Below are 15,354 nucleotides of genomic sequence, written 5' to 3' on the forward strand. Positions count from 1 at the left end.
CATTTTTTCATATATGTTATTTTTTGTAGCATTTTGAAATCACAAAGCGTGTCATGAAAATGTTGGACTGTATTTATACTTGACAATATAGCTGTATGTAACCTTTTTTGAATGGCACGTACAAAACAACATAAAAGAAATAGAGATAAACTACGAGTACTTTTACTCTATTATTAATGTAAACAAACCTAAAAATTGCTTTTATTACGGCTCATAAGAATTAAGAATTGCAAACATTTGTACAATGGACAACAGCATCAATACTGAACATATTGATTTTTTTAAATTTCAGTTTTCAAGAGAAAATATGAACGAAAAGAATTGCTTATGAAAGCATAGTGTAAAGAAAGTAGAATAAAGTGAATTTTTTCAGAGTTCTATGTTGGAATATGAAGGACAAACAAATATGATATATAAAATCGGTCACTGCTTTCACACATGCTAATATTAACATTTTCACCAAAAATTTTCAGATAATACAAGTGTTAAGTATTTCCTGCAAATTGCTTGAAAGCTATATAAATATACTTTTGCTGTGACTAACATTTTTCAATGAAAATGCAATATTAAGGTGAGCCTTTCAGTGGTGTCGGAATATTTATCACAATCCAACCAACAGGTGTTCAGATACAAAGGACATGTATTCAAATGATAAAAATTGTTATGAAAAATTCCACTGAATAGACAGACTTCAATTTGACAGTGGAATTACCACCAAGAGGTTGACATGCTACTCTCTGTCAGCTGTGTTCAAATTCAATTTTCAATAATAAAGGGAACACAACTCTTTACACAAGCAGAGCACTATTTGCTGTTAGAAGACCTAATTGAAATATTCATGTTTTCATTAAAAACTAATGTTACAATAATATTAACGAATTTATACCTCTGTGACTGTTTATCTCCATCACATTAAACGACTCTGTTTGTCTTTTCCTGTTTTATTATTTCCTGGTTTCACTTCTTTGTTGCATATTTGTTCCTTGTAAGTCATGATTTGTTTGGGATTTGGTTGTCATTTCACTGCTAACTGCTAGCATTGTGACATTGAAGGTTGTCATCATGATATCATCATTTACTATCTTGTCTGTGCTGACAGCTTTCACTGCAGATACACCAGTTTGTAGAGTGAATAGTAAAATTGTAATTTCTTAAGTTCTACAGTTTTTTTCCTATTATCACATTCTTCATTTCATTTGGATGTATCAACTCAACACTTGGTTTTGAAGATGCATCACGGGATGTAGATTGGAATTTATACTCTGTTGCCACAGATGTAGTAACCGCAATATACAGCAGTTTTTGTAATGCTTATGTTCAAGATAAATAACTAAGATATGATCACTGAATACCTGGTTTTTGTTTTTCTCAACACAGCTGTTTAGAATTGTAAAAGTTGCTTTAAAACTTTTGCAAGCAGTAATGACTTGAATGCAAAACAGAGATTCAAGCATTCAACATCACAGATGCAAAACAAGCGACCTAGCGGCCGATATAGCTCCGCTGTGTTTATGTAGAGAATAACTATTTTTGACACATGTTGATGAAGAAGGAGGAAATCTTTGATAGCTCAATGCAGTGGCCAGAAAAAAGTGGCTAAAATAAGCTGCAAAAATACACAATTGAAGATTTCATCATACTTTGAATATATCACATCGGATCATCCCTAGGAACATGTCAACCAAAGCTATCTGATGAGTAGTGTTTTGAGAATAAAATTTTCTGACCAAAAATGGCAACAATTGCCCCCCCAAAATAAAAATTGCAGATTTCATCATAATTTCAAACGATCAAATTGAGTTCATCTATAGAAACCTGTATACCAAATTTCAAAGCTGTTAGACCAGTACTTTTTGAGAAACACATATTTTGACCAAAAATGGGAAAAATTGCCACAAAATTCAAAATTGCAGATTTCATCATTATTTCAATAAATATCATGTAGTTCATCTATGGAAACCTGTATACCAAATTTCAAAGCTATCAGATGAGCAGTTGTTGAAATACACATTTTTTGACCTAAAATTGCAAAAATTGCCCCAAAAATACAAAATTACAGATTTCAGGAGAAATTAAATATATATTACTTAGCTCATCTGTAGGAACCTGTATACCAAATTTCAAAGCTATCAGACCAGTACTTTTTGAGAAACACGTTTTTTGACCAAAAATAGCAAAAATTGCCCCAAAATTACAAAATCGCAGATTTCATCATAATTTCTACAAATATCATTAAGGTGATCTGTAGGAACCTGTATACTAAATTGCAAAGCTATCAGATGAGTACTTTTGGAAATACACATTTTTTGACCAAAAATGGCAAAAATTGCCCCAAAAATACAAAAATTGCAGATTTCATCATAATTTCAATACATATCATTTAGTTCATGTGTAGGAACCTCTATACCAAATTTCAAAGCTATCAGATGAGTAGTTTTGGCAATACACATTTTTTGACCAAAAATGGCAAAAATTGCCCAAAAATACAAAATTACAGATTTCATCAGAAATTCAATATATATTACTAAGTGCATCTATAGAAACCTGTATACCAAATTTCAAAACTATCAAACCAGTACTTTTTGAGAAATACATTTTTTGACCAAAAATGGCAAAAATTGCCTTAAAAATGCAAATTTGCATATTTCTTCACAATTTGAATAAATCTGAAATATATCATCCCTAAGGACATATGTACCAAATTTCAAAGCTATCTGACTGGTAGTTTTGAAGTAGAAGATTTTTAAAGATTTTTTTACCAAAAATGACAAAAATTGCCTTAAAAATACAAATATGCAAATTTCACCACGATTCGAAGAAATCTGACTGAAGTCACCCTAAGTAAACTGCATATTAAATTTCAAAGCAATCGGACAGCGGTTTGAGAAAAGAAGATTTTTTTACCAAAAACACCAAAAAATGCCCCAAAAATACAAATATGCAAATTTCACCACGATTTGAACAAACTTAAGTGAGGTCACCCCAAGTGAACCGCATATAAAATTTCAAAGCAATTGGACTTGCGGTTTCAGAGGAGAAGGCAATTGTTGACGGACGACGACGACGACGACGACGACGGACGACGGACGACGACGGACGACGACGGAAAATCAACCTATTTGATAAGCTCCGCGTCGCTGACAGCGGAGCTAATTATCTACCATAAACAAAGTGGCTGTTAGTCAGCCATACTGTATTGTTCATGTGACAAATGCATGTTCATGTTATGTACACTGTAGAGTTCCACTACCAGCAGTTCATTGTTCCAAGTTTCACAATATCACCCTTTGACAGATTTCTTTCACCTTAAAGTACAGAGTTGACACAATTTCAGTACTCCACATTTCTACAAGATATCATGAACATGATAGAGCTGATTAAAAACAACTTACCAATCCAAGAAGGTAGATGCCACCACCTACAATGACAGTTGATATAAAAGTTCCAACGATTGCAAACACCATTATGGAACCAATGTTTTGAAAAAAGTTACCCTGTGAAGACACACAAAAGTGTTATAAGTAAAATGTTTTAATCTTCATACCCTCAGTAAATGTGAGATTAGAGAACACTTTACAACAGACAAGTCAGGGGTATAATTGTTAGTATGCTTCATGCAGATGTAAAGTCATGTACAAGTCTGTCATGATTGACTGCTGACACAAAATGAACCTTGTTTCTCCTGATAAACCATGATGCCATGCAGGTAAACACATCTACAGGGTATTTGGCTAGATTTTTCAACAAGGAATATTCACAGAGTTTTAAGTTGGCATGACTGTTATTGACAACACACCAGTAAATAGAGTCACTTGGTCATGGTGATATTTCATGCCGTTCGAATATTTCATTGGTTTCTAATAGTGTTAGTCTGTTTTCATTGCATTTAATGTCACGGTCTGAATACAATGCCAGTGTCACATAAGGCAACAGTATCCACCATACAAGTTGGAGAGTGAAATGACAGATGTTCTCAAGACCTTACACTTCATCAATAAAACAGAACTCAAACTTTATGATAACGTAATTTAAAGCTGCAATATCTAGATGTTCATGTATTTTACCCAATGCCATGCAGGCACACATCTCCCATCACAAAAATACAACAAACGGTATATGAACATCATAAGATATATGAATGTGTAATGATATATTTTAAAATCTTCAAATGCTATTTGGGTAAAATCAGAATATAATCAGCAGTTATTTTGCCTAATACTTTTTATTTTCTGTGTAAATCTAGTTCTGCTCATTAATTCTTCTCTGAAATGACAGACACTGAGTAAAAATTGTTAATTCTTGTCATGGTAGTTTAACAATGATTTATATCTTGGAAACACGGTGATTACTGGAATGTCACAATACAGTTACCAGAATGATGAATTGGCGTCATGGAATAATGGGGTATACATGATTTATGATCAAAAATGTCTGGAGAAATGATTGTGTTCTGACAAAATATTCAGGTCAATAAACACCTGTGATTCACAGAGAATGATTGAAGAGTGCTGAATGAAAATACACGAAGAGTTTCACAATTGCCTTTGGCATCCTTCAAAATGCCTTTTTATTTTTGAGAAATGCAATAATTGTGTCAATAAAAATAACCGGCAAGTGACTTGAGAAAAGGTGATACAAGCATGATCATGAATCATAATTTCAGTAAAGCATGACATAGATTATGGCTATAATGTGTGTAGTAAATCTTGATATTGCCTGGTAATATCGACCTTCTAATGTATGTACTGGGTTGTATTTATCTTGATACTGCCTGGTTATATTTGCCTTCTCATGTGAGTGCCTGGGTCGTGTTGATCTTGATATTGCCCAGTGATATCGACCTTCTCTGCTATCAGTCAAGTATGACACTTGCTTACCTTATGAAGTGAATATCCTGATTCAAAGATGATTGGTGGTAACAATACCAAAAAGAACATTGTAGGGTTGAACATTTCTTCTCTCTGTGAATGAAAAATCATAAAATATGTTTAGTTTGTTGATGAAATCATACTAGTGAGACAGTATCTTCCTTGAAATAGCTCCTGCTGACTCCTGGTAAGATTCTGAGAACTTTGAAATTTGTAACTTTGGACTGAGTAAAAAGACATGTTTTGATAATTATTACTTCCCTAAACACATGTTTTTACAGACCGATCTCCAACATACATTGTACTGTATCAACTCTTAAGTCTTGTAAACATTTTGATATTGATCACATACATGTAGGTTATAATTTACATATCATGACAAAGTGAATACAATCATCATAGCTTTGAATTTCACTATGTTTTGCTGCAGTTTTCTGAGAAACTAATTACTGAAAGTCTTGGACCATCAGACTAGCAATAGTTATGTTACAAATAAACAGATCAACTCTTTAGAGTCATAGAAATGTAAGGTACCGGTACAAACCAAGCAAGTTATGATTATAATATGTTCTGTCTGTGTACAAGAGCAAGATGATAATCTGTGCTCTGAGTCTGATCTAAGAATAGCCAGCATGTTAGAACACAGGTAATTTGGCATTATAAAATGAAACTATGAAAACATAGCAGCTTACAACATATCCTGTACATAAACCTGACAGCCTACATGTGTATGAGTAGCTTCTATTGTCAAGTACTAATATGACATGGAGTTAAATTCATCCTTAAAAGATGGTAGGAAACCTTTAAGAGATCACAGTGGCAACCAAACCTAAGTATCCACTGTTCAGAAAATCAATAAATTAAAACCCTGACATGTGAAAGACGAAAACAACAATGTTGTCTGTTTGATAACTGGGACAAAGTTGAGTTGTGAGATGATATTCTAACTTTATGATCCTCTCATCACATTTCAATCAATCGAAAAAAAAAACAAACACTTGCTCATTAAATGTCATGTACTATCTTCACTTACCTGCCAATTCGCTAAATGTTCTATTTTCAATATCATCAAAATAAACCCAATGAAAGCTCCCAGTGCAACCTCCGCCACACTCTCTGGCAGATAATGAAATCGAGATTTGATGATCAAATGGACCAGCAAAATACACATTGCTGAAATGAAAAGGAAAAAATAGAATTGAAAAGTGGAAAGATTAAAAACATATGTGCATCTGCCATTAAAAAAGTGTTTGACGTTGTTAACCGACAGAGTCGTTCATTGATGTTGTATGACGGTTGGTGAAATTTAGATGGTCCAGGTGTGACATAAATAGTACAAAATTCAAATGTCAGTCTCTCTTTATTTGTCATTCATAGCAAACAGTCACACACCGTACTGCTGTCAGTCATGCAGACACTGTATCTTCAAACTTCTCATAAATGTTACCAAAAGTTTACATCTTTATGTATTTATATTTAAGAGGCTATATAACATAGACCATCTTAAACGAAAATATTTACTGTATTGCCAATTCCAAATATAAGTATGCATGAAAAGTTCAAAATCATTGGAGTGTCTGAAATCTGGAACGTAGGTTGTAGTAATTTGTTTAATTTTGGACTCATATTCATTGGAGTTAAATTGTCGTGAAGTCGGAAGGGGTGGCGGTGTTGACGCCTATATCCAAAACTCTGTTAAATACAAAGTATTATCATGTATATGTAATACATTCAGAATCTCTTTGGCTAGAAGTAATCGATAGGAAACAAACATTTGTCATAGGAATACTGTACAGGAAGCCAAATACAAATGTACCAGAATTTAGAAATAGTCTTTTAGAGGTCCTAAAAGATGTCAAACTTGATAGGAAACTTGCCTTTACTGAAAGTACATACAACTGCATGACAGTTTGCAATTTCATATATGGGTGCCAAAGTCTGGAACAGCCTACCCCATATTGTCAAACAAAGTGCAACAAGAGATTTATTTATAAAATCGTTAAGACAGCATCTCTTAAGTGAATACCAAAATGTGTGAATATTTATCTATTTTCTTTCATTTCAAGTATAGAATTTTGACTAACAATTGACATAATTAGCCCTTTAAAACAAATATTGCAATGTAAATTTCATGAAAGTGGGGCCAGGCTCGCTTAGCTCCAGCTACATGTATTATTCCTGGCTCCAACTTGCCTCTTTCCTCGTCATTGTATATTTTGTATACCTTGTATACTTATACTTATATTTGGAATTGGCAATAAAGAAAATATTTTCGCTGAATATTTTCGCCATCTTAAACAGTTCCATTAGTTTCACTTATGATGTATTATCAAGTATTATTGTTCTGTCAGTAAAATCAAGTTCATTATCAACTCTCAACATTCTCCCAGTCTTCAACTTGTCAACACAGCCTGTACTGATGTGTATGCATATCTCCAATGGTATTGCTGATGACTAAATTTTCATGTGTTTTAGAATTCCCTTTCACATTGAAAACAATGTACTGTGTTGGCATGACCAATACTATGTATCTCAACATATGCTCCAGAGAGATGAGAATTTGTATTTGTTTTCTAGAACAAAAATACCCAAAATACAATCAAATGTTATTGCTATTATTATTTTTAATTATCATGTGACAAATATGATCTTCAGAAGTATGGTAAATTATTGACCAAGGCGTATGGTTAAAACGGTGTTCACAAATCTAACTTATGAAACATTTGAATGGAGAATACTTCTAGGATCTGACATGTTGCCTTGCCAGCAAATGTGAATTTGAATATCTGGATTGTTATAGCAGAAACAGATATACTTTTTACAATTGCCTGAATACAGAATTCTGGCTAAACATGGAAACAACAAGCTGATCATTCATAAGATTTATGCGTTCTAACAACGATGCCACCATTTGTAAAACAGTAATGTCCATTGGGACATATCATGGAAAGCTTTTGTTGCCAATTATGAACAAACAGTAAAAATTAAATAACAAAAATACTTCCGTTGTATTAAAAGTAATTGTATCTTGACAATCAATTTAGATTCTCTTTTGCCAAATTTAGATCCTTAAAAGTGCAAATCTAATTTTTGATACAGTTTGTGGACCAATTTCCATATCTGTGAGGTCATCAGTTGCCATGGTGAGATCTCTGCTATTGTACCATGATGTCATGGGTAACTGACGACTGTGTTGATGGATGACATCATCAAAAGAACATCTATAACGCAGCTGATACACTCAGTGCATTGAATGAGTGGTGTTTACAGCGTTTGTTTATTGGGTAACCTGGTTGTTTTCCATGGAATGAAGTCAAACATATCCACAATGACAGGAATTTGCTGGAGCTATGGATTTCACATTAAAGACTGTCAATAAATTGAAGCAGTGCATTACAAAAAGCTGACTGATTATTTTAGATATCCTGCATGATTGCAAATCAGTGAAACAGTTTCATAGTTTGCCATATGTACAGAACATATTGCAGCGATACAACATTAGTCCTTATTCTGCAAAGTTCATAGGTCACCGTCAGGTCAAGTTTGTTCAAAGCAGTGATGTATAACATATACCATATGGTGCATTTTAACAAAGACTCCAACATTTGAAGGACCCTGAAAACACAGATATTGCAGATATGATTTTGGTGTCTAAACCTACTAGTATAACATACCATGCCAAGTAGGTGTAAATATGAATAGATTTGGCTCAATACTGATTTTTCCTGACTTGGCAAGTGGGAAAGTGATACTGCCTGGCAGGATTAAAGGTTTCATTAAATGCTGTTCACAATGAATACACGTACATGCAGATTATTCAAAATAAAATTACCATAGCATACCTACCAGCTGATAGAGGCAATGCTTTACCAGACACAATCCTGAATCATTAAGGGGATACACTAAAGAAACATTTTTCATTTCCTTTGTACGTAATTTTCATGTAAAGGGAATCTGGATAAAAAAAAACTGACCACCTTGTCCATTTTATTAAAAGAGAAACTTACCTACAACAATGAGGATGAAAAAAATAGTCAAACCGCTATCTTTCTCATCTTCAGATGATCCGCCGGGAATTTCATCTTCTGGCTCAACTGTTACAACCGGAGCTTTAGTCGTGGAGTTGTTACCCTCAGATGTCATGTTGCTATCTGGTAATCTTAGAAAACATCAAAGAAATTAGGTTAGATGTCAGTTACTTTACAGTATGGTCAGACATTGTGTTGTAGCTGCTTGCAATAACTGAGAAATCTACATGTGCAGTACACTTGTGTGCGAGTCAATGAGTGTGAGCGTGTGTGTGTGTGTACTGCACCTTTCCCACTCAAAATAACTGATGTGAAACATTGCATGGCAAGACATGAATTATTGCAGATGGCAAAGTGATAAATTCACACGTAAGCAAACATACCTCTATTCACCATCAAACCTGCATCTTTCCAAGTTGTAAATTTTTTTGATACAATTCTATTATTAACAGAATTGAAAATCATTTTGAAAAAACTAATCAGTACAAGAGGAGCCCAATAACTGAGGAGTAAGGGAATGAAAAATTCTTGTCCAATGGTATTATAGGTTATACAGTATAACATAAGTCAACCTTGAAAAGCTATTTTTACATGGTGTTTAGCAACCTCAAGAATTCTTGGTTGTTACTGAGGTGTAAAACAACATCTAAGGGCTATTCATTGATTACAAACAGCAAAGGTGCTACAATCAGACTACACATCTTAAGATCTGCTTTTTTTTCACCTAGACATGGGGTACCAAAAATAGTTCTAAGTCATTCCCCCCCAAAAAAAACCAAAATACATACATGTAATTATGTAAAATAACAGTGTTTTTGGTAATGCAAAAACCCTACTTATAAATTTTTCTAGGGTCCAGTCATGTTCCCCAGTTGTGTTCCCTTGTAGGAGACAACATAAACAGTACTTGGCTTCACAAACCATTTCCCTGTACATATACCTATGTACTGGATCCTTTGCAAAATCTCTAAATATCAAATGTACAAATAGTGTTATTTCAATTTAAAAGGCTAAATAAATACTGCTGCAGCTACAATTTATAAATTATATGTATTTGAGTGTTTATAGCATACATGTACAGGAAAAAAAACTAATTGGTTTGAAGATCTTTACAAAACAAAAACAATATCTGCAAAACATGTGAAGATAATTGATAGTATTTCTAATCATTAAAGCTAATGTAATTATAGTCTTGAGTCATGTGACAACATGTGTCCTTCCTTGATATCAAGATGATCTGTTCGCAGATTGACTTTGTCATGATTGATATGCACACAGATACTAGTGAGTTCAATCCTGACTTTTGCAGTGACAGTTTCCATGCAATACATGTTGTATAGGAAACATCAAAGTCAGGCCATGGACTTTTTACCCTCTGTGGTTTGATTTCAAGTGATGTCACAGTTATATTATTCACGTGCAAAAATAAATATTTGCCTTGAATTTGTAACAGTGCTTTCTGTGAATACAATTAAAAGCAAAATTGATGATATTGGACACATTTCTAATTTTTGAAGACAATCAAAAAGCTCATGCCAGGGGTTAAAACTACACACAATAAAAATACATGTACCTTTAAAGACCAGACATAATTTTTGACTCAAGAAACATGCACTACTCACTGAGGGAAATAAGATTTCATGAACTTGAGCTTTTTCTTTGCATGAAAACCAACGCAGGAAGTTCTCAATGAAAAAGAGCCACTAGGCAAGACTGTTGTCACACGACTGACAGAAGTGAAACCAGTAATTGGACGTAGCTTTCTCTCAGTTGAAGAACAATTGAAGTCCTCAAAATTTGGAAGTGAAAACCAACATATGAATAAAATGTGACTCATCTAGGAAATGCACGGTTTGTAAAACTTGGCTTCATTTACATAACAATGTCTAATTTATATATCCTTATGTTCAACAAGTTGCTGTCTCAACTACAACAAACATGGGTATTCAGTGATTAGCTCTAATATGCATTTACAGAAATAACCTGTGAATTGACTAAATTTTATTACTACAGTATCTTTGAGTCAAGCATGAAATTGAAAGCAAAGTTACTGACCAATCAGTCTTCACTTTAACAGGTACAAAGATCTTTCTATTTCTGCCTAGAAGTTTGAAGTATTTGGCACTTGGCAGTAAATTTATGTACATTACTACTAGTAGACGTTAACACTTCAATGGAAAACAAAATATACAATTCTCTGACAATTTGAAAGCTTGACTCTAGAGGATGAGTAGTGGGATACATCAGAACACACATGATGAGCACAGTTGATTATTGCATGGAGGTATTGCAACATTATTGAAACTTATGAGGATACTATGAACATTGAAAGGACAGCTCAAAGTAGGTTCAAGGGGAATGGGGTCCATGGGTTGGGTAGGGGAATGGGGTCCATGGGTTGGGTAGGGAAATGGCGTCCATGGGTTGGGTAGGGAATGGCGTCCATGGGTTTGGGTAAGGGAATGGCGTCCATGGGTTGGGTGGGGGAATGGCGTCCATGGGTTGGAGTCATGAAGGACAGTAACATTTTCTTTTGTATAAATTTTCATGTTCAAGTAGACTTGCAATGTTTCCAGGAACTGCTGCTGAGAAAGCCAAGGGACCAGTCTAGGCTGGTAGGATCTGAGTTAAAAACGTACACTGAATATTTAGACTAGTCCCTGTCGCTTGGCTTTTCTTTAATAGCAGCAGTTACTGGCTGTGGGTCATCTTGTTTGCCCCAAGATCTATGCAAGAGCCTATATCACTAACATGACAGTCGGCTGCACTTTTTTCCTTCAATTTACTCTGATATTATATTTATAATAATAATGCCCACAGATTTGGAGCAATTAAGTTAGTTGCCTGGCCTGTCAGCCCAAATCTCCAAGTCAGTAAAGAGCAGTAATGAGTATTGAGCCAAGGAAAGCCATACAATTTTCAGCTACTGGTACTTGGCATGGTAAATGTATGTTATTAGTTTAGTGACTAAAATACAATGTCTTTGTATTCAGGGGCTTTCAAATGTTCAAGTCTTTGTTAAAATGTAGACTGGTCCCCAGCTGCCAGGCTTTTCTCGGCAGCAGTTACTGGCTGGCCAAGTTTGGGCTAGGGCATTTCAATGATCTGAGCACCAGCCTACATGTACCACCTTAGTCCGCGCAAAAGTCTGCTGAAGTTCATTCCTTTAATTTACTCTATTTTGATATTGATATGCCCATAGACTTGGAGCAAGTCCATTGAAATGCAACAACTGGGGCATATGCCTCACTGGTTTAACCAACTTGACCTGATGATGATGAACTTGAAAGGATTATTCACATTCACTTCCCCATCTGTTGCATCCATTAACAAGTGGTATTGGGCCATTGTTTTAAGTCTGTATGTATTTTCACCTACTTAACACACAGTACATATCATGGTTGAAAAATCATGTTTACAGTATCTTTTAATTTCAGAAACCTATAATGTTAAAATGTACCATAGCGGTTTAACAAACTTGACCTAATGGTGAAGTATGAACTTTGTAGGATGGGGGTCAACTTTATTTCATGGTCATTATTAATTGAGACAGCTATATTTCATCACAACAATGAAGAAAGCACAAAACTGTATTTGCATGAATTTTTATTTAGACGTTTGAATGCAAGCTCCAGAGAAAGTATACTACATGGACGTCATGAAATCTTACTGATCGAAACTCTTTCCAATGCCATTGGGGAAGGCGGAATGGGGTTGAAGATTGCCGCTTCATTACCATAGAGCTTAATACGTACTGATACTGGATGATTTTTCAATATTCTCTTGTGTTCATATTATATCATAAAAATTGCCAACACACTACTGAATTTGATATATACCAAATTAAAAACAGCTTAATTTATTCAATGCGGAAGATTTTTCAAAAGCGATGAGTGTTCATATGTTGTATAATCTGAGTGCTACGCGCTATGCTACAAGCTGTAGGTAGGATAAGGAGAGCCCTTCCTATGGAAACAACAAAGCTTTCATGTGACATTAATGTATATGTAACAGCATATACGTACTGTGATCTATACGATCGCCTGAAATCAGTTCGGTACAATATAAATCAGAAGGTTCAGAGGTAATGTTGATGACGTGATCGCATCGAAAGGTTTAAGGGACATTACTTCCCCAAAAAATTAATGTAGCAGTTTAAAGAAGGTCATTCTGAACTCACTTCGTTGCTTGATCCTGCAGCAAGTCTTCTTCAGCAGGTTTCTGTCCCGTGTCATCATCTCCAATGGTATATAACGGACAGCAGAGCAGTATGGCAACAATAAGTGCACAGGTAAAACGCGAAGATATCATTTTGTCAATGTTCAGACGACTAGAACACAGGGAAAACACAGTTTACTACGTGGTCCACATTACACCAAAATAGTCCAACGCCATTTTGATTTCAGAAAGATGTTGCCCATAGAGGGCGCTGATGTTTGACTTTTGGGCGCGTCCATTCCAGTTGGTTATCCCGAAAAGGAATTCGGGCTCGGGGAGCTGCAGATCAGCATCTATTGGTTGGGCCCGGGGTTAGTGATGAATCTCGGGTGAGTTTATTCTTATTACACGACGAATGAGCTAAAGACATGAATGAAAAGTGAATATTTGAACACACGAGTGCTTACTCCTCATGGCAAGACGATCGAGGTATACTTTATATTTCATATGTGGGATTGTATTAGAAACTTTTTATAAAGTATCATTTATTGATTATATTTGTAAACAAACAAACAAACACCGTTCTTTAGTGAAAAATATAAATACAAATAATCAAACATAAACTAACACACATAAACAAACAAAAAAACAAACAAACAAGGAGCCATACGGTGCATTGAGGTATTTCTGTCGGCAAAGGACAGCGTACACGTCCTGAATATGACGTCATGACTCCGTTCGATCGTAGTTCCTAAAATGTATAGGTAATGTAATTCAACAACCAATGAGTTTAAATCTTTAACTTATCCGAATTCTCTTCCGCGGGGAACTGGGGAGGATATGATTTTGCTGTCCCTGACCACAGTTCTAATTGACTTTGTGAAGTGAAATTTTGAACAAGGATAGTAAGCTTGAGTCTGGGCCTACAGCGTAGTTTTCACTTCCGAGGGTCTAAAGAATCGAATGCCTTGCCTAGAGATATCAAACAAAGTACTAGTATATGTACCTTTATGTAACTTGAAAACTGATGCCATATATAAGTAACTCGGCTGCTTGATGAAAGTGTTAACAAATAAATACATCATACCAGAGTGGTGTTTGTGGTTCGATACACGGTCCCTTTTAGAGATCCTTCTAATACTTTACAGGGGGCCTTTGCCGTCTCAATGTATCGATACAAGCGACGTCATACCGCTGCGAAGGTGACAAGAAGAATGATGAAATAAAAACAGTGGCATGTATGTGGGGGCTGGGTGGATGTGTGTGTGTGTATGTGTGTGTTTTACTATTATTTTGACTGTAATACGTTTACACGTCTGCATACGCATCTTTTAAGAAAGTAGCGAGATTGTAAACGTATACGAACTGTAAGTTTATGCCCCGTGAATTGGAAATTTTTTTGGAGAACGATGGGAATTAATGATAGAGAACGACGTAGAGATTAGTTTGGTGCAGGAGAAATTATAAATACCGTTATCTTTACTTCCAAAACACTGGTTGTCTATCTATGGTTTCTCAAAAAATTCTCTTATAGGCAATCCATTTTGCGGCTATAATACCGCTCCACTTGTTGACACATGACAGCAAGGACTACAGTGCAATATTATTACATTTTGGCTTCGGAGTTTGCTCAAGATGGGGTATGCACTTTTTCATCATTCGTAGAACAGACATCTTAAGTCTTGCTGCCTCAAACATGATGTACCTCAATTAAGATTTGTGTACATGCCTCTAAATGCTGCCAACTTAATAGTGTTTATACTACTAGTAGTATTTACCGTTCGTTGCTGGCTAGACAGATCGAACCAGCTTTGGAGTAATCGTAAAAGAATCGTTAGACTTACTCCAGTTGTTATGCTTTTGTGCATCTCTTGACATTGTGGGAGTTATATTGATCCATTGATTATAGATTCCTCTATCGGATAGCATGGCCTTTACACCTACCTCCCCCCATCTTCAACTGAAGCCTCCCTAATACAATTTACCGTTATGTAGACGAAGAAATTAAAATTGCCACATACCGAGCACAACATGAATTAGCACCCTTTGTTGTTACATAACCAAACACAATACTAGTACGTACAAAACACAATTGTCAGGAGTGTGTCATCTTATCCACTGCAGTTACACAATATAATATTAAACAGTTTAAACTGGTCAGTATCTATATGAAGGGACATATTTTGCCCAAGAACATTATGCTTGTAAGGTGTTTAACTGCGCCATCCCAGACTTTTGCGAACGGCAATGCATATCTGACTTTGGCCACTAAAGGCAGAGAACTAAAATCACAAAGAGCA

The 15,354-nt window shown here is 35.2% G+C and overlaps 1 protein-coding gene across 1 annotated transcript in view; it reads right to left on the bottom strand.

Annotated features, from left to right (window-relative positions):
- Positions 1–13,476, bottom strand: part of LOC139148458 (sodium/hydrogen exchanger 8-like) — a 34,887-nt gene extending 21,411 nt beyond the window's left edge. Inside the window, exons 1-5 of the mRNA XM_070719919.1 lie at positions 13,077–13,476; positions 8,876–9,027; positions 5,902–6,041; positions 4,878–4,961; positions 3,393–3,494 (exon numbers count right to left, since the gene is read on the bottom strand). Of these exons, the coding sequence (XP_070576020.1) occupies positions 3,393–3,494; positions 4,878–4,961; positions 5,902–6,041; positions 8,876–9,027; positions 13,077–13,207 (609 nt within the window). The 5' untranslated portion in view covers positions 13,208–13,476. The remainder of the gene's footprint in view (positions 1–3,392; positions 3,495–4,877; positions 4,962–5,901; positions 6,042–8,875; positions 9,028–13,076) is intronic.
- Positions 13,477–15,354: the final 1,878 nt, after the last annotated feature.

The sequence above is a fragment of the Ptychodera flava genome, chromosome 13 (assembly GCF_041260155.1).
Source record: "Ptychodera flava strain L36383 chromosome 13, AS_Pfla_20210202, whole genome shotgun sequence".
Taxonomy (NCBI): Eukaryota; Metazoa; Hemichordata; class Enteropneusta; family Ptychoderidae; genus Ptychodera; species Ptychodera flava.